Source organism: Lissotriton helveticus, chromosome 4_1, assembly GCF_964261635.1.
Source record: "Lissotriton helveticus chromosome 4_1, aLisHel1.1, whole genome shotgun sequence".
Lineage (NCBI taxonomy): Eukaryota > Metazoa > Chordata > Amphibia > Caudata > Salamandridae > Lissotriton > Lissotriton helveticus.
In genome coordinates this window covers 10485443-10512137 of record NC_136063.1, presented here as the reverse complement: position 1 = coordinate 10512137, position 26695 = coordinate 10485443, and the positions used below count along the sequence as shown (strand labels likewise).

At 44.4% G+C, this 26695-nt stretch overlaps 1 protein-coding gene across 1 annotated transcript in view; it reads right to left on the bottom strand.

Moving 5' to 3' along the window:
* Positions 1-8011: 8011 nt before the first annotated feature.
* Positions 8012-26695, bottom strand: part of LOC144828281 (vomeronasal type-2 receptor 26-like) — a 35491-nt gene continuing 16807 nt past the window's right edge. Inside the window, exon 2 of the mRNA XM_078686363.1 lies at positions 8012-8916. Coding sequence (XP_078542489.1) covers positions 8012-8916 — 905 coding nt within the window. The remainder of the gene's footprint in view (positions 8917-26695) is intronic.

Sequence of the window (26695 nt, the reverse complement as noted above, 5' to 3'; positions counted from 1 at the left end):
TGATAGGCTCTGTTTTTGCCTCCACACAAAGGGCTGCATATCTTGTGTAGTTAGTCCAGAGCCAGCACAAGGAATGCACGGCACCTGCTCACTTCAAATGCATGTCTCTAGAAGCTTGTCCAAGCTTCCAAACCACAATTGGGTATACATACTGGACCTCAGACACCAACTCCTCTGTACAGTTCAGGACTTATGGATACTCTGCCAGGAAGAAGGACAACTGTGCTCTTGAAAGTACTGCCACTCTGCTGGACTGCTCCATGAATCAGGATTTAAGGCACCTTGTTCAGCGAGTCTCACTAGTTTCCTGTAGCCAGCACACGCTCCATCGTCTGTCTGAGCTTGTGACTTTACCCCAGTTTGGTAGTGGATGGAGTTAACCTCTCACCCACCCTGACCCCTGAACAACAGAATGACTGCCGCCAGTTGCTGGGACAGTTCTCTGACCTGTTTTCCCTGGTCCCTAGTATCACTGATTGGTACGTCCATGATGTGGATACAGGGGACAGTTCACCTGTGAAGCACAAGGCTTGCAGGGTGACTGACAGGGTCAGGGCCTGCATCAAAGAGGAAGTCTCAAAGATGTTTGCTCTTGGGGTGGTTGAGTCCTCCAGCAGTCCTTGCGCCAGCCCAGTGGTCTTGTTCCCAAAGGATGCAGCGCCGGGTGCCACATCCGAACTCCTGTTCTGTGTGGACTACAGAGGACTCAATTCAGTCACCAAGACTGACACGTACCCCATCCCCAGAGCTGATGAGCTCATTGATCGGTTAGGGGCTGCCCGGTACCTCAGCATGTTTGATTTAACGTCTGGGTACTGGCAGATCGCCTTGACCGATGGGGCCAAAGAGAGGTCAGCATTCTCCACACCATACGGGCATTTCCAGTTCTGGGTTATGCCATTTGGGATGAAGAATGCCCCTGCCACCTTTCAGAGGTTGGTCAACCAGGTGTTGGTTGGGCTGGGGGAATTCAGTGCCACCTACCTGGATGACATAGCAGTGTTCAGTGTCACATGGGAAGAACATCTGCGCCACCTCTGGGAAGTGTTGTTGGCACTGCGCAAGGCAGGCCTCACGATCAAGGCAAGTAAGTGCCAGATCGGGCAGAATTCCGTGGTGTACTTGGGACCAACCCAAGATTGAAACCATCCTGGCTTGGGAGCCCCCAAAGACCCAGACAGAGGTGAGAGCCTTTTTAGGACTCACGGGGTACTACAGGAGGTTTGTCAAGGGGTATGGCAACATTGTTGCACCCTTGACAGAGCTGACTTCCAAGAAGCAGCCCAGGAAAGTGATCTGGACTGACACCTGTCAGAAAGCTTTTGACACCCTGAAGACTGCCATGTGCACGGCGCCCGTGCTCCTGGCTCCTGACTTCTCCTAAGAATTCCTAGTGCAGACAGATGCTTCAGAGCATGGTGTAGGGGCTGTTCTCTCACAGATGACTGAGGAGGGCTGGGACCAACCTGTAGCCTTCATCAGTAGGAGGTTACTTCCACAGGAACAAAGGTGGAGTGCAATTTAGCGAGAAGCATTTGCTGTGGTCTGGGCATTGAAGAAGCTAAGACCCTACTTGTTTGGGTCTCACTTCCGGGTTCAGACAGACCACAGGCCCCTCAGATGGTTGATGCAAATGAGGGGTGAGAACCCAAAGCTGTTGAGGTGGTCCATTTCCCTACAGGGTATGGACTTCACGGCGGAACATCGCCCTCGCACAGATCACGCCAATGCTGACAGTCTGTCTAGATTTTTCCGCCTTAGTGATGAGGAACTCCCTGGGGTAGGGTAGTTCTCCCCACATTTCAGCTGGAGGGCACACGTGTTAGACCTGGCACCTTGGCGTGAGTCTCCCTTCCACTTTTTGCTGATGTGCCTCATATGTTTTGCTGGTGTTAGCTGCTCAGGGCACTGTGCCACTGCCAATCAGTGCCACAGTAAAAGTGCTCCCTATGAAAAATGTGTACATTGATTGGATTCCTGTTTGGCTTATTTGGTTTACTGTCAGTCCCCAGTAAGGAGCACCAGGAGTGCCAGGGCTTGTAAATACAAATGCTGCTGGTGGGCTTGCAGCACCGGTTGTGACACCCACAGAAGCGGCCTGGTAAAATGTATCTAGGGTCTGCCATTGCAGAACCTGCGTGCAGTCTGGTACTGTCATGCTGACTGCGCAAGTGCACACACTTGCCAGCCCCTAAACCTTCCCTTTACTTCATATTAGTCACCCCTATGGTAGGCCCAAGGGCAGGGTGCATTGTAAGCATAGGGTGGGACAAGCCCTGATGTATGTGGCATGTCCTAATAGTGAATTACAGACATTTTCGTTTTTCACTATTGTAAGGCTACCTGCTCTCTATATGCCAGAATGGGCTGCTGGAATTATTACACTTTATAATCTCAGAGAGCATGGTGGAAAGTCAAGTTTAGTATGCCTGAACTCAGAATAATGAAATACTTCTTTTAGTAAAGTTTATTTTAATATCCTGTGTTTGCAAATACTACATTTAGAAAGTCAGTATTTGCTTGCCTAACCATTTCAGCCCACCTTTGCTCTGATGTGTATCTGCTGTCTGGTTTCTGTGTGTGACAGGGCTGGGGAATTCCAGGAGACAGGCTGGGGCTGACAGGTGGTGAATCGAGAGATTACACCAGGATGGGTGGGGGGGTGCCCCTTGACTCTGAATAGGGCTGTGCTCTGCCACCTCAATGCTGGCTCCCCCCCAACCCCCGGGAGCGGCTGATGACTCTGCCCTGCACCTTGAGAAGAGAGAAGGGTACTCCTGGACTGTGCTTGTCCCACAATGCCGGCTCCTCCTCCTGCAGAGCGTCTGCTGTTCCTGCCCCGCTCACTGAAAGGAGAAGCCAGAGTCTGCAAAACAAAGTGCTCAGGAACTGGACTGGATTAGGCAAAGGCCCCCCTGGCCTGCCAGAACAAAGGATTTGGTGTATAAAAGTAGGAGCCCTGCTCCTAAGAAATCAGATCCTGCTTTGAACCAAGAAGAACCCTCTGCCTGAGGAGAAGGAACCGGGAAAGCTGAAGGAGGTAGACTGTCCCTACCCTGGGGGACTGGCCTGCAGTGGTTGCCTTGCTGCCAAAGGAGAAGAAACCCTTTTCAAAAGACTTGCTACTTTCTACAAAAGACGTGTGCTTCAAAGAAACGATCTCCAAGGGCTTGGAAGCGATCTTGCCCCCTGAACTGAGCCCCGGGACCATTGGGCTCATCCTGCCTTCGCTGTCTGCTGCTGGTCTGCTGCTTTTCCCCCCCTCGCTGGAGCCGAGATTCCCAGTGCGCCTCGCCCCCGCCTTGGGCCATGACACTTGTGCCTGGCCGCCCCCGCCTTGTGGAGCCCCGCTCGTGTTCGAGCCGCTCTCCCTATGCCTCACTGGGCTGCCCGCACTCTGTCACCTCGTCCGGTTCGCGCCGCACTGGGCGCATCTCACCCTTCCCACCGGAATTTAACCCAAGGGCTGCCTTGAGCCCTGGACGGTGCGTACGTTCGAGACGTACCCAGCCGCCCCGCTCTGCAACCTTGAGACCCGCTGGGCCGCACCGCACACTGTGAGCCTCCCCGTAAGCTCTGTACTGGGAGCCCTGTGCCGCGCCTTACCGCATTATCCCGCAGCGCCCCAGCAGACCCGAAGGAACGGTTCGTACACGGTACAACCAGGATCAGTGCCCCAACCGTCCGCCTCGCATCCCGGAGTCCCGCCGCTACGCCTGTGTGAGCCGGACTCCCACAGGGAAGTCGCCGATACGTCCGGGCCTGCCTTCACCTGCCCACACATCCCTCGGGGTACAAGCTACGAACCACAAGGTACTGTACGACTCGAACTTGTGAGCATCGGTCCATGGGGTCCGCAACTTTGTTGTATTGCCTCTGTTTAAAGACTCTGTTCCAAATGCCGCACGAGTCGCACAGGGTGCACGAAGCGCACCAAACTCAAGAAGTAAGCTTGTTTTAAAGAACTCTTTTATACCAAAGTACTGTGGCCTCATTTAAAAATGTTATTGTGGTCTTGTATTTAAACCTGCATAGAAACATATTTTTTCATAAAGCATACGTATTTTTATAAAACATAGACTGGTGTCCATTTGTGGTGGGTCATTTGATTGCTGTGTAACTGTCATAAGTGCTTCACCTATAACGCTCAGGGATCAGCCTTGTCGGCTCGCGGCACCCAACCCAGAGGGTGAGCAGGGGTTATTCTCTAGAGTAAGTCCCTTGCCCTGACTAGAGGAGAGGGTCCCTGTTTGTCACAAGTGCATACCAAGACCCCCAAATCTAACACTCTTTATGATTTTTTTGTGCTATTTTTTAGTGACATTTTTAAATTGCATATCTCTAGTTCTACTAATTGGATTGTTCTTGTTTTGGTCTTGTTTAATTTACTGACAACGTATGTATTCTTCTAAGTTGGTATGGGATCTTTTTATGTGGTGTTCCTCATTCAATTACTATTTAAAGTGTTGCACCAATACTTTATATGTTGCCTCTAGGTTAAGCCTTACTGCTCTGTGTCTAGCTACCAGTGGGTCGAGTACAGGTTAATTTAAGGTAGGCTTGTGCTGTAACCTGATAAGGATTATGGTTACTGTTTGACCAGGGCTCATACCCCATTCAACCAACAATCATATTTCTTAGAGTATTGTTTGAATGTTTAATTCAACTGTTCACTTTGCCCATCAGTTTGTGGATGATAACAGATTGATTTAAATTGCTGAATGTCAATTCTTTTCTTTATTTTTTTTACCAGAACAATGTAGTGAACTGTGTTTCTCTATAGCTATGAGTTCTGGGAGAACTTGAAAGTGTGCTTTTTGCTACCTCCACCACTGCTGGAAGTTTATTTCAGTTCAATAAAATGCCCAGTCTTAGTAAAATAGACAATTACTTCCAAAAGCATTGTCTGTCTCTGGGATGGAGATAGATCAACTATAAAGTACATTGTGATCAAGTTCAGCGCTTCAGGAGAAGTTGAGAGAGGCTGCAGAACACCTGGTTCATGTGACACCTTGGCCTCAGCACAGGTTGTATATATTTCCGTATAATCTTTGATTACTAACTTAACATCAAGCATGCAGACTTGACTTGTGTCCTGTGTGTCTTGCTGCTGGTGAATCATGACACAGACAGGCTCTCGGGATATCTTCTGGGGGATTTGGATGAGTAGCATACGTTTAATGCCAAAAAAGAAAGCATCATTAAGATACTGAGAAAGTGTATTTGTGATTTGTTTCTGTGTACCTTGTATTGACAATGTTATGTATTAATTTTAACTACCTTTACTCAATGTATGCTTAAATAGTTTAATAACTGAACTTGAATGTCATTTCGATACTAATGTGTATTCCTCCTTTATGTAAATATGCGTTCCAACTTTCAGGCCTATTAAATACCTCTGTGCTATTTATATGCTGTCATACATTTGTATATTTCGGCATCTGGAGGTTAAATCATAGCCTCATTTACACTATTGTCACTTCAAAGCATGTTTTAAGTAAAACATTGAGTTCTGCTAAATATATAGCTTAGTTCAAGAGCTTCTCACAGTCTCTTTGCAAGAGAAGATTTTTCCTCTTGACTATCAATTGGATTTAATAAAGTAACAATTTGCATCCCATAATTATGTTCTATAGACACATATTGAAAGAATGTTTATAAGAGTAGTCGAAATTTCTTTTCACATTGGTATGCATACCTACAACTGACTTGGTGCTTGATAGCTAATATTTTGCAAAACATATCTCCTAGCATTTCACCTTACTGCTACTTATTTATTAGAGAGCTTTTAAACATGAACTGAGAAACATTCCTGCACCTGCCATACTGACTCGTCCCTTCTATTAGTGAACAAGAGGTATGCAATAAGTCAATGGCTACCTCCTAAATGTGGCCCAGCATCTTAATAAGGATAAGCAATATTATATACAAGTAACTCAAACACGAGAGGGTTTTGTACAGCGCAGATCCTGAAATCACTATTTGGAGGTCCTCTGAGATCTGGTAAACAACAGTCAGCAAAGAGAGGCTTGGCATATAAAATGTTTGCATACCAAAACAACAATTAGTCAAGCAGGAATTACAATTTCTTGTAGCATCCTAGTACTTTTTTAATGGTTGGCGCATTGGCATGGTTAAAAACAGTGGGATGTCATAGGGGAGTAGTGACCCTATACATCTGAAGTCAACATGTTTCAGCCATTAGAATCGCCTTTGTGGTTTGGTCAGTGTTCTTCAGGACCTTATATTTTTGCTAATCCCTATAAGTATGACTGACCTTTATTGCTGTGTCTAAACGTCTTTTGTTTAAACCATTTAACCATGCATGCAAATCATACTGACCAGTAATTTGGACTTTTTCCTTTTTGCATTGGTCTGAGCCGCGGGAGAGAGAATCAACAGCATTATGCAGTAATAAATTATCTATTTTTCAATGCATTGTATGTATTTTCTCCCATGTAGTTGTGTGTCTTGCCATGCACACGTGTGTTAAAAACGTTACCTCATAAAGCCTAACGCATATGTTGAACTTAAAGTAGAATGAGGTAATTAAAAAATCAGAGTGGCTGAAGAGATACAAATAAAGAATGGAACTTACCAGCAACTAGTGTTCTAAAAGTATTTTCATTTATTGTTTCACAAAACCTAACCAGTCAGGTTCTTGAAGAGAACTCAAAACAAAAAATTGGTTTGAAACACATTGACGGACACACTTGGGGAATGCTACATTTTTACCAGAAACATTATAGCAACCAATCACAAAAAATTAGAAGGCATAATTTAATAGAGTGAATTTCTAACCCCGACGAGACGTTTCAATCAAGAAGTTCATTTTCCAAACAATAATAATGGTTATAACCTCTCCATGTTCTTGATTATCAGACTAGTTTTCAAGTGGAAAGTACTTTGTGAACAGTTTTGAGTTTTGTAGTTAATAGTTAATTTATTGTACAATATGTTTTGTAATGCTGTGTTTAAATGTGTTTGCCTAATGTAATAATGTGCCTGATATTTAAATTGTGGTCTGATAGTTATGTTGTAGTGCTCATGAAATAAAAAGAGAGAATAACTGTGAATAAATACACAGGCCATTATAATTCATTAACTTGACCCAGAATCTAAAGTACTGACTTAATCATTTAGCTTTGGTAACTTGTTCATACAAACATTCCAAAAGTGGCATTTCCAAAATTGTATTTGAAAATCTTACTTTACCATTAAATTGAGTTTATAATTGCAATGTCATAGTTACCAAACATGCTTGATATACCTGCTCCCAAATACAAGTTATAGCTTATTAAATGCAATGAATCCCCAATGTTATCATATACGAAGGGTAGGCCTAACAATAGTGAAAAATAAATGCAGTAGTTTTTCACTATCAGGCATTGTGAAATGTAAAAGCACATGATTATCATATACTCCTCGGGCCTACCGTAGCGTTGACATATGAAATAAAAGGTGAGGTTAAGGCAAGGCTAAGGGTTTGAAATGTCAAGTCGAGGTGGCAGTGAAACTACACAGACAGGCTTTGTAGTAGCAAGCCTGAGAAAAGGGCTTCTTTGTTTTTTAATTTTGTATAACGTGAACTCAACCCAAAGTATCAGAGAACTTTACCAGTTGTATTACAGATGGGCACATTAGTTTTCAGACACAGGGAGATTACAGTCATTTTTCCAGAATCACAGGATGTTGAGCCTCCTGCTGAGACTCAAATCCAGTTCCCCAGCTGCAAGGTGGGCTCCTCTAGCCGTTACCACACATCCTCTGGTTAGTACAATCAGTGCTGCAGGCCACTAGTAGTAGTTAAACCTCTGGAACTACGCAAGTACAGTTAGGATTCAAAATCATCCACAGTGGATGGCCTTAAAAACTATCTATCACTGGAAGTATTTATGCTTTACTGCAGGCAGTCAAATGGTTATACAAAAGGATGATAATTTCTTTCATACCCTCTAGAAATACAACATTTTATTATTAAATTGGGTACATTTTGAACTCCCATATTAAACTATAAATGACTATGTAAAGTTAAATGTTCTCTGGTGTTGATATCCGACCTGAACAGGATGATGTAACATTTGGGAATGAACAAACAGCCGAGCAGTCCAGCGCTGGAAGCTAAGATGGCGAAGATCTCAACGGCCACCATGTACCTGCCTTTAGTGCTGACGTACGCTGGGAAGAAAGAGACCCAGACGCTGCAGAACACCAGCATGCTGAAGGTGATGAGCTTGGCCTCGTTGAATTTATCCGGGAGGTTCCTGGCTAAGAATGCTACTATGAAGCTGGCAAAGGCTAAGAGTCCCATGTAACCAATCAAACAGTAGAAAGCAGTCACCGAGCCCTGGTCACACTGCAAGATTATCTTCCCAGTCTCAGACTGTGTGTCAGTGCCAGGGTGAGGTGGAGAGGTGAGCAGCCAAGACAGACAGATTGTCACCTCTCCTAGTGTGGACATGAGGACAATAGAGCCGGACACCCGTGATCCCAGCCATCTATTTAAACTGCTCCCAGGCCTGGTGGCATTAAAGGCAATGACAACATTGATGGTTTTTGCTAAAACACAAGACACAGCAACAGTGAAAATAATCCCAAATGCAGCTTGTTGGATCAGACAGGTCCATGTCCCGGGGCGTCCAATAAATAGGAGGGAGCAGAGAAAGGCCAATATTAGGGCAGTGAGGAGTGTGTAGCTGAGATCCCGGTTATTGGCCTTCACTATTGGTGTGTCCTGGTGTTTGAGAAAGATTCCCAGCACTGTAGCTGTGACAGCAGAGAAGATCATGGCCACAGTGGCCAAAATCATGCCGAGTATGTCAGTGTATGAGAGGAAAACAATGACCTTTAAGAGGCATCCAGACTTCTTGACATCCGGCCACTGGTCCTTAGGGCACTGCATACAGTTTTCCATGTCTACAATAAAATCAATACAATCAGTCATTTGCACTGGTTCAATCTGTTTAGAAAATATTTTACTACTAATGCAAAAGTGACTCTTTAGGCAATTTTAGATGTATGGTGCAGGGTTTGAGCTGGGCTCTTGCTAGTCAAATGCAATCTCTTAATGGCCACACATCACCTCTCTTTGACACTAGATAATTTACCACTAGACTATGACTAAAAAAGAGGATGCTGATCTATTCTATTGCTTCAGTTTATAATGCTGGTAATACACATCCTATGACCAAAATGCACCATCCCAGGAGACCAAGATCCCTAAGAAAATCAACACCATTAAGTGGAGGTGAGGATATAAGCTACCATCCCTTCTGAGGACCGATAGAATCCTACCTGTCCATTGGATGCTGCGTGTCCCCCACCTTTGCTACTGCATCACACTGAGGGGGTTCCGTGATCAAGCAGTGTGGTCAGATGAATGAAATGGGCGATGCAACCCCCTAGAGACCTTTCTGCACACTTCCGTAGAGCCGCACCAGAGCCAGAGCTGGTGATGGGATGACACAGTGTGTGTGAAGCCTGTGCTGACTGCCATATTCACCTATGGAGTGATCAACACTGGAGCAGTGAAGAGAAAGACATTGCTGCTCCTCCCACTGTAAGAGTTAGCCATTATGAAGTATGAGGCAGTGAAGAACTGTTACTAAAGATGCTAAATATGTACACACCAAACACAGCAGGAATCTACCTGCCTGCTTGCACAATACACCGTCCAGGTCAACAACTCATTTCTATGTATAATGCATAACAGAATGTTTGCACACCAGCAGCACCTGGACTTCAATCCATCTGATTACAAATAATGTAAAGCGCATGTACCTAAACTGCTGGAGTTAGTGCTTACACACACTAGGAAAATGATCCTATGGCTGGGGATAGGGGAGAGCTCATGTAGATTACTTTGACTCTTGAATTAGGAAGACCCTACAACAACTGCTTTAACACACACTGAAATGTTCCTGACAGCAGGGCAGTGAGAGAACATCTCTGTGACTCATTCTCTTGAACGTAGACATTACTACAGTGACTACTACACAAATGTTATACTGTAACTGGTATGGTCTAAACCCCTCCCCCCTCCCCTTGTTTAAATACTCCACGGTCAAGGCCAAATCTTAAATGCCATTAGAGAGACCTAGAATTGGGATCTGGACTAAACATTTTCATCTGGTCATATACCTTCTGAAAAGTACAGTATATCATCTCTGTGTGTATTGATGGATGGATGTATAGAGGATTGTGTACCGCTGGGACCAGAAACCCTGATGTGCAGACGAGGACTATGTGGAGTAGTAAAATTATGGAGGTTGGTTATGTTATGTTAAAGTGCTTGAATACCCATGGCTGTCTTGGCGCTAGTTTGGAAAATCAGTATCGGTGAGAGCAGAGGGAAGCTAGAGGTTAAAAGCCTGTTTTTTGTTAATTTCCTAAAACACAATAATGTGGGAGCTGCTTTGATATTTATAGGCAGACTGTTTCAGAGAGCTGGGGCTTCAGCGGAAAAACAACTGCTCCTCCATTTGAGTCGCCTAAAACTGGGGCGAGACACCGTCAAAGGTTGGGGATGTACCAGGAGGGGGATTATTTGAGGTAACTAGGACCTAGATCATGCAAGGCTTCATAGGTGAGGCATGATGCCTTGAATTTAATACGGTTATTCACTGACAGCCTTAATGGAGGCTGACACCGGATGGAACTTGGGAAGAGCAAAAGTATGCCTGGCCGCAGCATTCTGCACGCTTTGGAGTTTCTTCAAGTATTGTTTTTGGAGTTTAACAAAAAGTCTGTTACAGTAATCCAATTTCGTAAGTATTAATACGGAAATTACACTTTTTCTGGAGTTGAGGGGAACATAAGCAATAATCTTCCTGATGATTCTCAAAGTGTTGAAGCTAGAAGAGACAACTGAGCTGATATGCTTATTGAAGTTCAGTTTGTCATCTATGGTTATGCCTAATTTCTTATCTTTTTGGACTTCAATTGGGAGGGTTCTCAGCTCTGCTGGCCAGCATGCTGGGCTCCAAAATGGCATGCCATACAACCAAGAGACCTAATGCTTCTAAAAGATCAGACCAGGGTCAAAGTCCCCGTTCCCATTTGAGCCTCAACTGTAGGTGGTCAATGGAGTAAAGGGGACCACATCATCACAAAATGGGGACAAGAAATGAATACCCACAATATCCCCTAGTTTGTGGTAGTCAAAGACATGCAGCAGGTCACAGCAAAGTTCCAAGCCTCGACTTCAGAATGCCAAAACAGCAAATTCAATGACTTCAGGAAGCACCTTACCCCTAACTCACTAGGAAGCAACTCCACACCCCCACAAGAACAAAGGGGATTTCACTGAGAAGCAAGAACTAAATCATGATTTTCAATGTTCCGCAAATCACTCATGAGGTTCTCAAGGCGCTGAAGTTGCGAGCTGCTTTTGTGGAGAAAGCAGTGAAAGATGAGGTTAAAACAAGCACTCACACAAACAGGGGAAATGAGAGAGAAAGCAGTACAAAACGAGAAACACTCACAAAGAGTAGAAGCACTAAAAAAAGAGGGACTAAGGAAGGAGAAAACAATAAAAAAACAAAGCAAAAGTAAGAGAAAGCACTCAGAAAAATGGGGGAAGTACAGAGAAAGCAGTAAATCAAAACTAGGCAAAATCAATAGAGGTACTCAGAACAAGCATTGGTAAAATGCATTAGGTTTTGTCTATGTGATTAATAATAAGTTATTTTTTGTTGTAAGTTGTAGTTTGGTGAATAGTTGTGAAAGTCTGTTGAAATGCTAGGACTTGTTTTTATGAAAGGCAATATATACTGTTGCTTCTTATTTTATTATAAATTGGGCAGATTTGGTCAATGGGATAGTACTATTATAAAAAATCATGTACCTGATAGGTAGGCTTGAACTTGTCACAGCTAGGGGGAGAATAGATAAAAGGTGAATGGAAAACCAAGCTAGATCAACGTAAGTGCTGTTTTGGTTCATCTGAAAAAATCTAAATATGAAAGGCATATGAAATGGTGTTTTTTGGTTAATGTAGGAAATAATTGTACAACTATACAGAGAAATGTGTAAATTCAGGTAACGTTGAAGAGAGAGTCAATGACATACGCACGATCAACACCACCTTCAAAACAGGCACCTTCCCAGATGACTGGAAGCGTGCAGAAGTCAGACCTCTGCTCCAGAAGCCCGCAGTTGACCCCACCAAACCCAAGAACTATCGCCCCATCTCGCTCCTCCCCTTCGCAGCCAAAATTGCAGAGAAAACAGTCAAAAGGAAACTGACACGATGCATTGAAGAGAACGCCATCCTCGACTTGTCCCAATAGGGATCCTGAAGCAACCACGGTGCAGAGACCGCCCTACTCGCCGCCACAGATGACATCCACACCCTCCTAGGCCAGTCATACACATCTGACAAGCCTAGGATCAGGAAAGTTACTTAAAGAAGAAACAATTGTGGACAACAAAAGGATGGACTAATGCCTCCTATCATGACGATATTTTATACCGATTAATTCTTTGCATTCTCAGAAGTGGTGTTTTGTTCATGTTTTTCCCATCTTTGTTACAAATGTGTTGTATGGTATGTTAGTGAGTTTGGCTGAATAGTATGCTTGGTGAAATAGTTTGTGTGAAAGTTTCATATTGATTTCACTTATGTTTTTGTAATGGGGCTATTTTCATGTGGGGTGCTTTAAATGTTTAGTATCTTTTATGTTTTAAAAAAAGAAAATTGTACATATGAGTGACAATAATTGATTGTTTTATCATGTACATCAAAAATAATTGTTTAGATTTGTAAAAACAAAAATACCTAACAAAAATGTTAAATTACAAAATAAGGACAAATGAATGAACTCAGACAAATAAAACGAATACCTGTATGGAAATCAAGGTATTGCTCATTTTAATGTTTCTGTTCTGTGCATTTAGGAAATAGCAGAGCTGTTGCCTGTTCTAAAGTATATAGGTTAGACAAGAGGTTGTTTTTTTGTGTACCCTCCTGGACCAATGCCATTCTACAGCCCTCATCCTACTTGACCTATAACTGGCCTTCGACACCATCTCCCTCTGCACATTAGTCGCCAGACTACACGACGCAGGCATAAAAGGAACAGCCCCGGACTGGATCCGATCATTCCTCAATGTAAGACATCAAAGGATCAGACTCCCACCCTTCCTCTCCAACCCCACGAAAATCACCTGCAGAGTCCCACATGGTTCATCCCTGAGCCCCACCCTCTTCAACATCTACATGGCCCCCCTTGCAGCCATCATCCGACAACATGGCCTCAACATCGTATTCTACACCGATGACACCCAGCTCATATTCTCCCTCACCAAAGACCCCACCACTGTCAAACTCAGCTTTCAGAAAGGAATGCAAGAAGTTGCGGTCTGGATAACCAACGGCTGCCTGAAGCTCAAAGGTGAGGAGACAGAAGTTTTAATCCTCAATACCACCCCTTCTGCCTGGGACAGCACCTGGCGGCCGACCACCCAAGGAAGCCCACCTACCACCTCAGTCCACGCCAAAAACCTAGGCATCGTACTTGACTCATCACTCACCACAAACTGACAAGTCAACGCCGTCATCTCCAGCTGCTTTAACACCCTCAGCATCCTGTGCCTTAACCTACGAGTGGATCCCCCCGAGTCAAGAAAGACAGTCACCCATGCACTCATCACCAGCAGACTAGACTATGGAAACACACTCTACGCCAGCATCAACAAGTCCCTACTCCGCAAACTCCAGACAATACAGAGCACCACCACCAGACTCATCCTCTGCATTCCCCAACACGAACACATCAGTAAACACCTATGAACTCTCCATTGGCTCCCCTTGGAAAAAAGAGTCACTTTCAAAATCCTCACTCACCCCTGCAAATGCCTACACAACAATGGACCCAAATACCTCACTGACAGAATTAACTTTCACATACCCAAAGGAAACCTCTGATCTTCCAACCTCGCACAGACCGAAATCCTGTGCATCCACAGAGCCAGATCAGGAGGAAGATCCTTCTCTCACATTGCAGCCAAGACCTGGAACGAGCTACAGGCAGACATCCGACACGCCCCCTCCCTGAACACCTTCAGAAAGACCCTCAAAACCTGGCTCTTCGGCTAAACAGATCTGCGGAACTGTGGTAAATAAATAAATAATACCCTATTTTTGACTAGACTTATAGCATAACAGATAGCTCAATAAATAAGAGTCAAGATTCGAGGTAGTAGGAGTTTCTGCAGGTTTATTACAGCATAAGGACAGGATCAGGACAACCTGCATGGGAATAGGACAATAAGGCCCAGCAGGACAACTGGGGCCCAGCAGCTGCCGGGGCTTGGTCTGGGATGAGCGCGCTAACATTTAATAACATAACATTGACTTATATACATAGCGCAAACACATAGCATTACATTGCAGTAGGCGTAGCAGTGGGTGGAGTAGAAGGCGTGACGCGTAGCAGTCGCGAGAGATAACAGTAATAAGAGGTGTAACTGGGAGTTTACTTAGACATGTGATGCAAAACGTAACAGAATATGTCATGAATGGGCGGACACATTGGAGGGGGCTACCTAAGGAGCCGGGACCTCTAACCTAATGGTGCGCGAAAACTAGCAATGACGTGTTACTAGGAGAAGCTGGGGGCTACGAACTCTGTGCTAGGAGCAGAGACTAGAGTCTGGAGGGTCGGAGCGACATGTACCTAAACCCTATCTGATATCTAATGTTTAGGGAACATGTTGATATAAACTAGAAGTCATGAGGGGAAAAGCTAACTTGATTCTAAGACTGGACCATGCATTATTCTACATGTAGTGCGTGAAGAATATTAAATGACTATTAAATACAGTATTTCTCTAACGTGGAGACGAGAAGGCTAGACAATGACGGAAACTATTGATGCAGTTCAGTAGCTTAGGAATGCAGAGGAGGAGGACTGAACTGATAGCAGGAACTATAACATACTTTTGGCAGACTCAGAGGCAGAGCCGGGCTGCACCGGGCACTGCGGGGCAGGAAGTAAGTGAAGGGTCGAGGATACAGGTGGGGGCTGTATCGCTCCTCAGCGAGGCTTTCAGGAGACAGGAGCTGAATCTGTGGTCCGGGCCCTTTGAGGCCTGGAAACGGGGACTTTATAATTGAATAACGTGCACACTGAGAAACGTGGCAACATTACTTACATAGGCCTGATATTCGTAGTATTCACGAGGACTGGAAACTAACATACTAGAGGTGGACACAACTGTAATTGCGTCTTTAATCAGAAATGGGGAATAACATATGCATATTGATCATGCACACATAACATATGATGGATGGGGCGTAGGGACACAGAACATGGCAAAATTTACTTTTCCACATTCCCTCCTTGTCACTACGTTTCCATCAGGAAACATCAATATTCATGATACCGTCTATCATTTCATACAGTACCATTTGCTCGTCTCGAATTGTCTTGGAACGGGATTTAGAACAGGGCTTGGGATTGGGAATACAGGAGGTAGCACACATGCTGCAAATCGCAGGGCCACATTGTATACAGAGGCAGCAGCTAAATATGATCGCTACTGCAATACCTAGAAAGGACAGGACTTTCCATCCCCATGCGGAAATTATATTCCAGAACCAACCGGACCATGTCCAGGTGCCTGGATCTTGGTGTAACAGATGGGCAATTTTATGGAGTCTGGTTATAGCTGAATAAACAGACGGCGCGTTATTTGGAATGAAAATACAACAACTGGATCCGAGAATTCTACAGGCCCCGCCCCTATCGGCCAGTATGACGTCAAGGACGAGACGATTCTGTAAAACGACAATTCTCATAAAGGATTGCTCTTCAGTTAAGTTACCTAGAGCGGAGGCAGTCTCATCTACTACTGCTTCAAGGGTTCTTGTCAACCTACGAATAAGCTTACTATTTACAACTGTACCTAAATAAGGGAAAACACCTTTATCTATATCAATGAATTGCTCTGCGGCGGTTTCAGTATAATCGACAATCGGGAGATTTCTCTTGTGTCTAGTGTGTACTAAGAAAGAATTCCTATGATAATCAGGTGGGGCTAGGAAAACAGGTGGCAGTAGGAAAGCAATGTAACAGGTTCCCTCCCAATCGAGGGGCAGACGGACATATGCAGTTTGACCACAAATAAAATAAGAATGACGTGAAGCTTTGAAAATAGATTTCCTACTGTCACTATACTGGATAACAGTAGTACATTCACTATGACCTATATGTACAGAACCATAACTACGGACACATAATTCGCCTTTGACTGGTAGTACTGAAATAGCGGGTGAGTCTGGAGTAGTATCAGACTGAACATTCAGAACCATGAAATTCGACGAATAATTTCCTATATTATATACTTCATTTTCTAAATCTAAACCTGTTCTGTGGGGGAGACCTTGCTTGTCTGGGTAACATGTACTGTTAAGAAAAGACATATCTGTTGAGGATGACGTTAACGTGGACCATGCTCCACACGAACCATTGTGTGAGAATGGATAAGGAAAGAGTGGCAGAACTCCCTTCGGTGTCTGGAAAGGGGGGAGTCGACCACACACCCAACAATTAGTGGCATTGCTGGTCTGGTGTGAATAATGTAACATACGGATAAATGTGTTATTACGCATGGCGAGGCGGTATGAATATTCGTGAGGAGGCAGATCACTAAAAGTGTGCTCTACTGTAGCATGAGCAGACATATTTACATGAGGAACTGGAAAACACAGAAAAAGTGCGTAACTAGTGCAGGAAATCATTATGCTGAGAAATAATACGAAACTCAGAAAAACGATACATTTGATTGAGCTTTGACTGACTCTCTCACTATGGGGGTCTATTTTATACATGTCAGAAACAGTCTAACCGTTTCACCTAGGGGAGGACTTATACAATCAAACTGGCTGACTTATGAGACCTGAGCTTTAACTTATACTCCTGTTGCGGAGTTTTCTCTAACAAGGGAGGGGTTGTAATAATGTCTTGTGCGGGACAGTCCTTTAAAACAATGTTCTGGCAATCCTTCGAATCCTGGGAAATGTTCTTGGAAATGTTTTTGAAGACTGGTTTCGGTCCTTTGAAAAGTTTTACATGAGAAAGGTGGACCCACCCCTTCCTGCCTTCCAACTTGACGGCAGTTCGGGTGGTCAAGAGGACCTGACGTGGCTCCTTCCAACGTGGTTCCAGCGGACTCGACCTGTCGAAATTTCTGATCAGCACAAGGGAACCTGGAACGATCTCGTGCGGTGCCACCTCGGTATTGTCTGGAAATGCGGCGGCAACCTGTGAACGACATGAGTTGAGGGCAGACATCAAGGAAGCTAGGTAATCTGTCAGCATATTACATGAAACATCGGTAATACTTCGGGGTCTAGGAGTACCCCACATATTAGGGGGGCGGCCGAAAACGACCTCATACGGGGACAGACCTGATCTGGAATGTGCGACCATACGCATGTAAAACAGAGCGACTGGCAAAGCTACTAACCAGTCCACACCCTTGTCTTTACAGACTTTTGCAATACGGATTTTCAGAGTCTGATTATGTCTTTCGACTAGTCCAGCTGCTTCTGGATGGCGTACACAATGGAACTTCCACTGGTACCCTAACAAAAGGGAAACGTGTCTCATGAGTTCAGATGAGAATGGCTGGCCGTTATCAGAATATACGACTCTAGGGAGTCCATATCTAGGGAAGAATTCACGAACCAACTGCTTGGCAGTGGTCGCGGCTGTGTAATCTGGGACTGGATATGCTTCTGTCCATCTGGACAAGGCGCATACAACTACAAGGACATACTTGAAACCTCGACATCGCTCCATTTGAATATAATCCATCTGGAGGACCTCAAAAGGGTGGTCAGGGGGCTGGAAACCACCTTGTTCCACCGGGACACTTTTACCTGGATTAAACTGACAACATATCATACAGGTACGGACTTTCTGCTTGGCTGCAGCTCGTAAATGCTTGTTGAACCAAATGTTCTGGATACTGTCTAACATAGCTTTTTCTCCTAAATGTGCTGGACTATGTGCGGTATTGATAATGACTTGAACCATAGAATCGGGGAGAAACCATGTGGCTCTACCCTTCGTTAACCATCCTTGATCTGTCTGGACCCCTCCTTGTACAGACCATTTCTTGATTTCATCGGGAGTAGCATGTGACTGGATATCTATGACATCTTGAGTAGGGTCCTTAACTGTCATGCATGTAGTCAGATCTGGAATATGTGTCTGATTAACTGGAATGTCTGGAGTCTGTGCTGTAAGCTTGGCTGTGCGGTCTGCTAAATCATTACCTTGGGAAATAATGTCAGTAACTTTCGTATGTGCTTTGCACTTCATGATAGCAATAGATGTCGGCAAATGTATGGCATCTAACAGGGCTTGAATAAGGAGACCATGCTGAATCTTGGTTCCATGAGAAGTCATAAAACCTCTCTCCTGCCAGAGCACTCCGAAGTCGTGTACAACTCCGAATGCGTAACGTGAATCTGTGTAAACATTAACCTTCAGGTTTTTGGCATGTATACAGGCTTGTGTCAGAGCGACTAGCTCTGCTGCTTGAGCGGACAGAGTATCAATACGGTGTGTTTCAATAACTTCAGTGTCAGTAGTCACTGCATACGCGGCGACTAGTTCTCCTGTACTAGTTCTCATACATGAACCATCCACATAAAGTGTCAGGTCAGGATCTGGTAACGGAATATCTGTCAGGTCTTGTCTTGGCTTTGTCGTAATGTTAACTACTTCCACACAATCATGTGTGTCTGGATTTGAACTAACTGATGGTAACAGTGTAGCAGGATTCAGGACGTTGCAGCGTCTAATTTCTATGTGTGGCTGGAACAGTGTCAATTCATAACCTGTTAAACGTGCAATTGTCAAGTGCTGAGTTTGTGTTCGGTTTAAAAGAACTTCTACTGAATGTGGGACCTGTACTGTCAGGGAATGTCCTAAAACTATGGAATCACTTTGTCTGATAGCTAGTGCTGTGGCTGCAACTGACTTGAGGCACGCAGGCAACGCCTGGGCGACTGGATCTAATGTGCTCGAAAAATAAGCACAGGGCTTGTATTGACCTGCTTGATCTTGTGTGAGAACAGATAATGCTGTACCTTCGCGTTCTGTAACGAAAAGTGTAAAAGGCTTACTGTAGTTCGGTGTAGCTAGAACTGGAGCTTGACATAGGGCTTTCTTTAACTCGTTGAAACTAAGTGTATGGTCAGATGTCCAAGGGAGGACAGTCGATACGGCTGCCTCCTGTGTCGTTAACTGTATCAGTGGCTTGGCTAGGAATGCATACTGGGGAATCCATTGTCTACAATAAGAAGTAAGGCCGATAAAAGCACGTACCTCCTTCTGGGTTCTGGGCTGGGGAAGACTCGCTATTAACTGGATGCGGTCGGGTGTCAACTGCCTACCCCTCTTGGACAGCAAGTGTCCTAAGTATACCACTTGCTGGACACAGAATTGAAGCTTCGAAGGTGACACCTTGTGCCCCATCTCGGCTAGAAAATACAGAACTGTAAGTGATGCTCGCTCGCAGTCACGTTCAGAACGGGCTGTGATCAGTAGATCATCGACATACTGGAGCAGGGCAGTGTCAGTTGGCATGTGAATGTTGTCTAGTTGTCTCTTGAGTGCTTGACTGTAAATACTAGGGCTTTCTGTGAAACCTTGAGGAGCGCGTGTAAACATATAGCTCCTTCCATTTAAACAAAATCCGAAAAGAAACTGGCTGTCTGGATGAATTGGAACACTGAAAAATGCATTTTTGAGGTCAATAACAGTGAAAAACATGGCTTCGGAATCAATGGCTGTCAACAGGGAAGAAATGTCTGGGACAACTGGGTACTGAGGAATAATACATTTATTAAGCTCTCGTAAATCAATCACTAATCGATATACTGGGGGTGCATTTGGATCAGTACGTTTCATGACTGGAATGATCGGAGAATTACATACATTGGAGTCAGTTTCTACAACTACTCCTTGAGCCATGAGCTCGTCAATAATTTTGGATAAGGCTGCTACAGCCTCAGGTGGCAATCTGTACTGCCTGATTCGTGGTAACACTACACCTGGTTTGAGAGTCACACGATAGGGTGTGATTTGCATGTAACCTACATCAGTTGGACCTTGCGCCCATAAATGCTGCGGAACATTAGACAATCTTGAATCAAAATCTCGTAATACATAGTGACCCTTAAAGTCACGTAGGAACAGACGTATTCCCTCTGGGGAACAGCAAATAACTGCACCTAATTCTTTCAATGTCTTAATGCCTAATAGATTTTCTGGACATGACTTAGTAAGTAACAGATCAGTAGTACGGGACAATGGACCTACTTCTAGAGTAACTGGCTTTGATATCTCATTAACTATGGGTTTTCCTGAAAATCCAAGGGAAACATTTCTTGAGCCTGAGAGCGGAGCCCCTGGAACTTCGGCGTGACTAATTGTGGTCCTACTTGCCCCTGTATCGATCAAAAACTTTCTGTCTTTCCCTAATACTTGACTATGAACATAGGGACCTTCTTGGTCTACAGGTATCTCGATGAGAGGCAAGCCTACCTCCCTCTCTAGGCTGTTTCATGAATATGACTGGTACTCTGGATACTCGGACTGTGCATACTGGTACATCTGTGATGTAACATGCTGTGTTGCAGCAATAGGCTGCGGTACTGTAACTGTCTGTGGTGCATTCTGTGACTGAGGAGTCTGTAAAACTTGTTCTTGTCTCGGCGGACGTGGTCTTTCTTTAGTCTTACCAGTAGCTATGTTGTGTTTCAGAACTGCACACTCGTTTATAAAATGACCTGGCTGTTTACAATAATTGCAGGTCCCTTTAACGGGAGCCGCAGGATGACTGGCTTGATTCGGACCCCTCTTCTGACTGTCTTGAGGAATAGATTGTGCAACTAGCACTTTCATTTTCGTGTCTTTCATACGTTTTCTTTCGTGTTCTTGCTCTTCTCTGATTCTATTCTGGTGATACTGGAGCATCTGGAGCATCTGGGACGGAGTATTTGCTTGCCAGGTGCTTTCGACTTTCAGAACTCGGTTTTTAATTTGTGGACTTGAATTCTCGACTAATTTGGTAACGAAAAGGTGAGGGTACGACTCACTACTTGTCTTGAGACCACTGTTAATACTGAAACATTTCTCGAATCTAGAATAAAAATCACTAATATCCTCATCTTGTTTCTGTTTACAGGCTGAGATTGCATCCCAGTCTTCTTTCCTAGTTGTCAATAATCTGGGTAAAACTTGAATCAATAATTCTGGTAATTCTTTACATTTATCTCCAAGACCGGTACCTGGTACTCGTGCCTTGTCTTCAGCTTCTAGAGCTGTCCAATCGATCTTTTTCTCTCCCACCTCCCATTCTTTTTCCTTTAGCTTTTCATACACCCCTGCGGGTAGCAGGACCTTTAACATTTTAATGATATCTGGGTAGGTGTATTCTCCCATACGGAGCATGTCTTTTAATTCTCTATGGAACCCCGCTGGATCTTTGTCATGACAGGGAATTAATTTCTTCATTTCAAGGAGTTCCATCTTTGATATCGGAGTGTATACAAACACTCGTTGCATTACGCCACCCGCCCCTTGGACTGGGTGGACTTCTCGTAGCGGATTCTGTCTGTCTATGTAGAATGGTTTACTTTCTGGGGGTGAGACATGAACAAAATGCGGGTTCAGGAACGTTCTATACTTGTGGCGCTGTTCTAGAATGACACTAATTAAATCGGTACCTAGACCTCTCCATCTGTACTGGAGTAACTCGTTCAGAATATCGTGTAACGGGCCTGGATCAGAATGTTGACCCTCATACAGGGTAATGAGGTGCTGGATCATATACATACCCACCAGTCGTTGCTCGGCTGGGGGCAGTTTCAGAAACATTTGTGCCACTATTTCGTCTGGAAAAGTGGTAGAATCAGTAATCCATCGGACTGCTGATCGGGCTAGTTCTTGTTCGTGCATGGTACTTAATTCGCTATAACCGACTCGTGATTTCAGAATGTGATCGGTAGCTTGAAATACTTGTTCTAGAGAGCGAGGCTCTCGTGTTGGATGATGAAAAATAGACTTGGGTTCTGGACGTAAATGGCGATCTGGAAATCTGGATTTTCCTACATACGCTATTCTGGCGGGATTCTCGTCTTCCTCTTCAGGATCAGAGATACTTTCTTTCTCGCTTACTTGTGCTGCTTTACGCTGTTCGTGTAACCTTATTATTTCTTTACGAATTTTCTTGTACATACTTTCCATGGCACTAATGGTCTTGTGCTTACCCTCGGCTATATTATCACTCCACCTTGTTAGGATTCTCATTTCGTCGGGATCTTTAGACGGGTAATCTTGTTCTCTTATTAGACAATTGATCAGGAACTTTAATATCATGAGCTGAATCTCGGCTTTCCTTTGAGACATAATCTCGCCAATACTTTCTGGATCATCCCCTGTACGGATGAAACGATATATTCTGTCTAGATCTTCTTTCATATTTGGTAAGGTGACTAGATACTCGGTCACCCTTCTTACACGTACGGAATATAAAACCATATTATACTCGCCTGGGACTGTGTCATAGACACATTCGGCAAGGGCTTGTCTGATTTCTGTAACAGACTTATTACTTTTAGGAGTACGCTGTGATGCTTGAGCATGTAATTCGAGTGCTGATAAACGCTTGTGTGGCGGCGGGGTTTGAGGAGGACCTCCTCCTGCGGCCCCTAGACTAGAATCGTCGACTGACATTCTTCGTGCTTGCAGGGTCGGTAATTGTAACGTGGGCTGAACTTGTATGGCAGGCTGACCCGGGGGTACCGTAACAGGTACTCCGGTGTCTGGAGGAACGGGAAGTGCCTGATTTACAGGGACAGGTGGAGCGCGAACTGGATTTGCATATTCTGGAACTGTGTCGTCCAAATAGGACGAAATAAAAATATCAGCTGCGGTCGGTTTGTGACGTAGCTTGGTCGGAACTAATGGCGGCGGGAAATTACTGGGTGCCTCTGGGGTCGCTTTTGGCAAGCCTTCGGCAAGGAGAGGATACATACCCTTAATAAGGGCATGCCTCTGTCTGTCTGACTGTTCGGCTTTGACTTGTTCACCTATCTCGATTAATTCTCTTTCTTGGGCTCGTTCTTGGGATTCTCTACTTAACTCTGACTTTCTGACTTCCTTTTCCGTTCTTCTATGAGCTTCCTTACGCCATAACTCGATGGCATCTTTCTGTGACTGTCTGGCTTTCTTTTTCCATAATGCTTCTTCTACTCGCATGATACATTCGGCATCCCATGTACCCGATACGGGCCATCTATACTTTTCTTCTAACTGTTTGGTATACTCTACCCATAAATCTAGATACAATATGGCGCTTATGCCATGTTTCTGATACATAAAGTGACCTGGACTGTCCCTAGGCGGAACGGGAACTGCTGCTTCCAGCAGACCCTTTCTAGTTTTTAACTGACGTAACTTGGAAAAGAGCGGCATTCTAAACTTGAATCGGAACACAATACAATACACGAAAAACAATAACAATTGGGAAAACAATTCAGGCATACCACGACATTGGAAATACATTAAACAATATCATAACATAACAGTTCGAACAGAATACTACCTGAAAATACTGAAAACAGAAACAGAACAGAATTCTCGAGAACGGAACAGACTAGAGTTACTGGATGCACTGCTGTAACAGTACGGAACATACCGGTCCCATAAAGGAACACATCAAGACCCGTATCCACCTAGGTGAACACTTCGTTTGTGGGCTTGGGTACCACCAACCCACGGACCAGGAGTCAATTTAGACTGACCCTGTCTAGACACTACCCCAGCAATGGTACTCACCGGGCAGCACGGAACGGAAGGCCTCGGACGGGACTGGACTACGACGACGAACTTCGGACTTCGGACTTCAATTGCGGGTGGACCTCCGGATACCTCGGACCTTGGACTCTCGGCTTGGGCTCTGGTCGGGACTCGCCGCGTTCCTCCACCGTCTCGTTCGGATGCTGGACCGCCTCCTCCGTCTCCTCCGTGGGCCTGAGGGATACTTGAGCAGAAATATCTGCCACTGCGCAGAAGAGTTCCGTCACGACTGCAGAGGGTCAGGGGGTCGGCGTGGCTTCACCGACGCGTGGGGAAAGGGCAAGTCCCTGTTCGGGCGCCATTATGTGGTAAATAAATAAATAATACCCTATTTTTGACTAGACTTATAGCATAACAGATAGCTCAATAAATAAGAGTCAAGATTCGAGGTAGTAGGAGTTTCTGCAGGTTTATTACAGCATAAGGACAGGATCAGGACAACCTGCATGGGAATAGGACAATAAGGCCCAGCAGGACAACTGGGGCCCAGCAGCTGCCGGGGCTTGGTCTGGGATGAGCGCGCTAACATTTAATAACATAACATTGACTTATATACATAGCGCAAACACATAGCATTACATTGCAGTAGGCGTAGCAGTGGGTGGAGTAGAAGGCGTGACGCGTAGCAGTCGCGAGAGATAACAGTAATAAGAGGTGTAACTGGGAGTTTACTTAGACATGTGATGCAAAACGTAACAGAATATGTCATGAATGGGCGGACACATTGGAGGGGGCTACCTAAGGAGCCGGGACCTCTAACCTAATGGTGCGCGAAAACTAGCAATGACGTGTTACTAGGAGAAGCTGGGGGCTACGAACTCTGTGCTAGGAGCAGAGACTAGAGTCTGGAGGGTCGGAGCGACATGTACCTAAACCCTATCTGATATCTAATGTTTAGGGAACATGTTGATATAAACTAGAAGTCATGAGGGGAAAAGCTAACTTGATTCTAAGACTGGACCATGCATTATTCTACATGTAGTGCGTGAAGAATATTAAATGACTATTAAATACAGTATTTCTCTAACGTGGAGACGAGAAGGCTAGACAATGACGGAAACTATTGATGCAGTTCAGTAGCTTAGGAATGCAGAGGAGGAGGACTGAACTGATAGCAGGAACTATAACATACTTTTGGCAGACTCAGAGGCAGAGCCGGGCTGCACCGGGCACTGCGGGGCAGGAAGTAAGTGAAGGGTCGAGGATACAGGTGGGGGCTGTATCGCTCCTCAGCGAGGCTTTCAGGAGACAGGAGCTGAATCTGTGGTCCGGGCCCTTTGAGGCCTGGAAACGGGGACTTTATAATTGAATAACGTGCACACTGAGAAACGTGGCAACATTACTTACATAGGCCTGATATTCGTAGTATTCACGAGGACTGGAAACTAACATACTAGAGGTGGACACAACTGTAATTGCGTCTTTAATCAGAAATGGGGAATAACATATGCATATTGATCATGCACACATAACATATGATGGATGGGGCGTAGGGACACAGAACATGGCAAAATTTACTTTTCCACAGAACCCCCTTCAGGACCTTGAGAACCTCACGGGTGAGTAGCGCGCTTACAATTCCCTGATTGATTGATGACATACTGAAAGTGTGTAGGAAACAAAGAAACAGATCAGTGTGTGCTGCTACAAAAACATTTTCTGCAAATACATCAGAAAAATCATCTGAGATAGATGGTGTAAGTGTTTGCAAATGTGTCTGCAAATAGTAATAAATAAAGAAAGCATAAATCATGATTCAAATTTAAGCACACAGAAGACGATTTGAAAAATAATGTTTTTGCGAAAATTATGAACCTTGCCACCCGACTTGAAATGCGTGCAAACACACATTTTTGCATTAAATAATTTTAGGATAACCAAAGAAATAAAGCAGTGCCTGTGAACAATTTTGTTTGTACAATGTAAACAATGCAGACTACACAACAGTATTTATTTATTTCCGAGATAATGAAGCATTGACCTATGCAGTTACATGCCAGCAGGACATAAAACACCCTGCCGCTCCAGCAAACAAACCTATTAGGTTTGACACATCAATGTGTGAACAGTTCAGCAGAACTGATTCATTATTTATGTTTGGGAATTCAGTTTGCTGTGAGATGTTATAAAAGCAGAAGTTCAAGTCCCAGAATGCACAGAAATACTGGAGTAACTCGTCATGTATCGATCTCGAAACATTGGAGTTTTGTAAAGAAGAGTAAAGGCATATCACACTGGAAGAGAGCGAAAACCAGAACAGAGATTATTGAAGGATAAAATGAGATGCTGCTCCACAAGTAGGCACACAGGAGGCTGCCTTGAGCCTCCCTCTGCAACATCCTGTCATGTTTAAACCTCAAAGCGCTTCTTCACAATGGCACTAGAGCACCTCTGTATTGCGTATAAAATAAGAGTGAAAAAACCTATTCAACAAATCTCAACATTACTTCAAAAGAGCTGCCCCGGGCAGGAGAATCCTGTTATGTATGGTAGGCTGGTGATTGCTCACAAGTTTCAAGGTCAAACATCTCCAAAATAAAGAATATATGAGGGTGGAGAGGGTTTAGGGGCCGCCAAGTGACACAAATGTTTACCTGTTTCCCATGCATGAGTTTGTTTTTTTCAAATATAAAGATGGAGGAAAGAGAGGGTGGGAGGGATAAACAGTGATGGGAAAGACAATAGGTTTAGCTTTTGCAATATGGCCAATAGTGATTATAACTGTATTTATATAGTGCTTACTACCCCTGACGGGAGATGAGGCATTGAAGTGCTTTACACCAGTCAGCACACTGCTAAAACCCAGGCTTTTT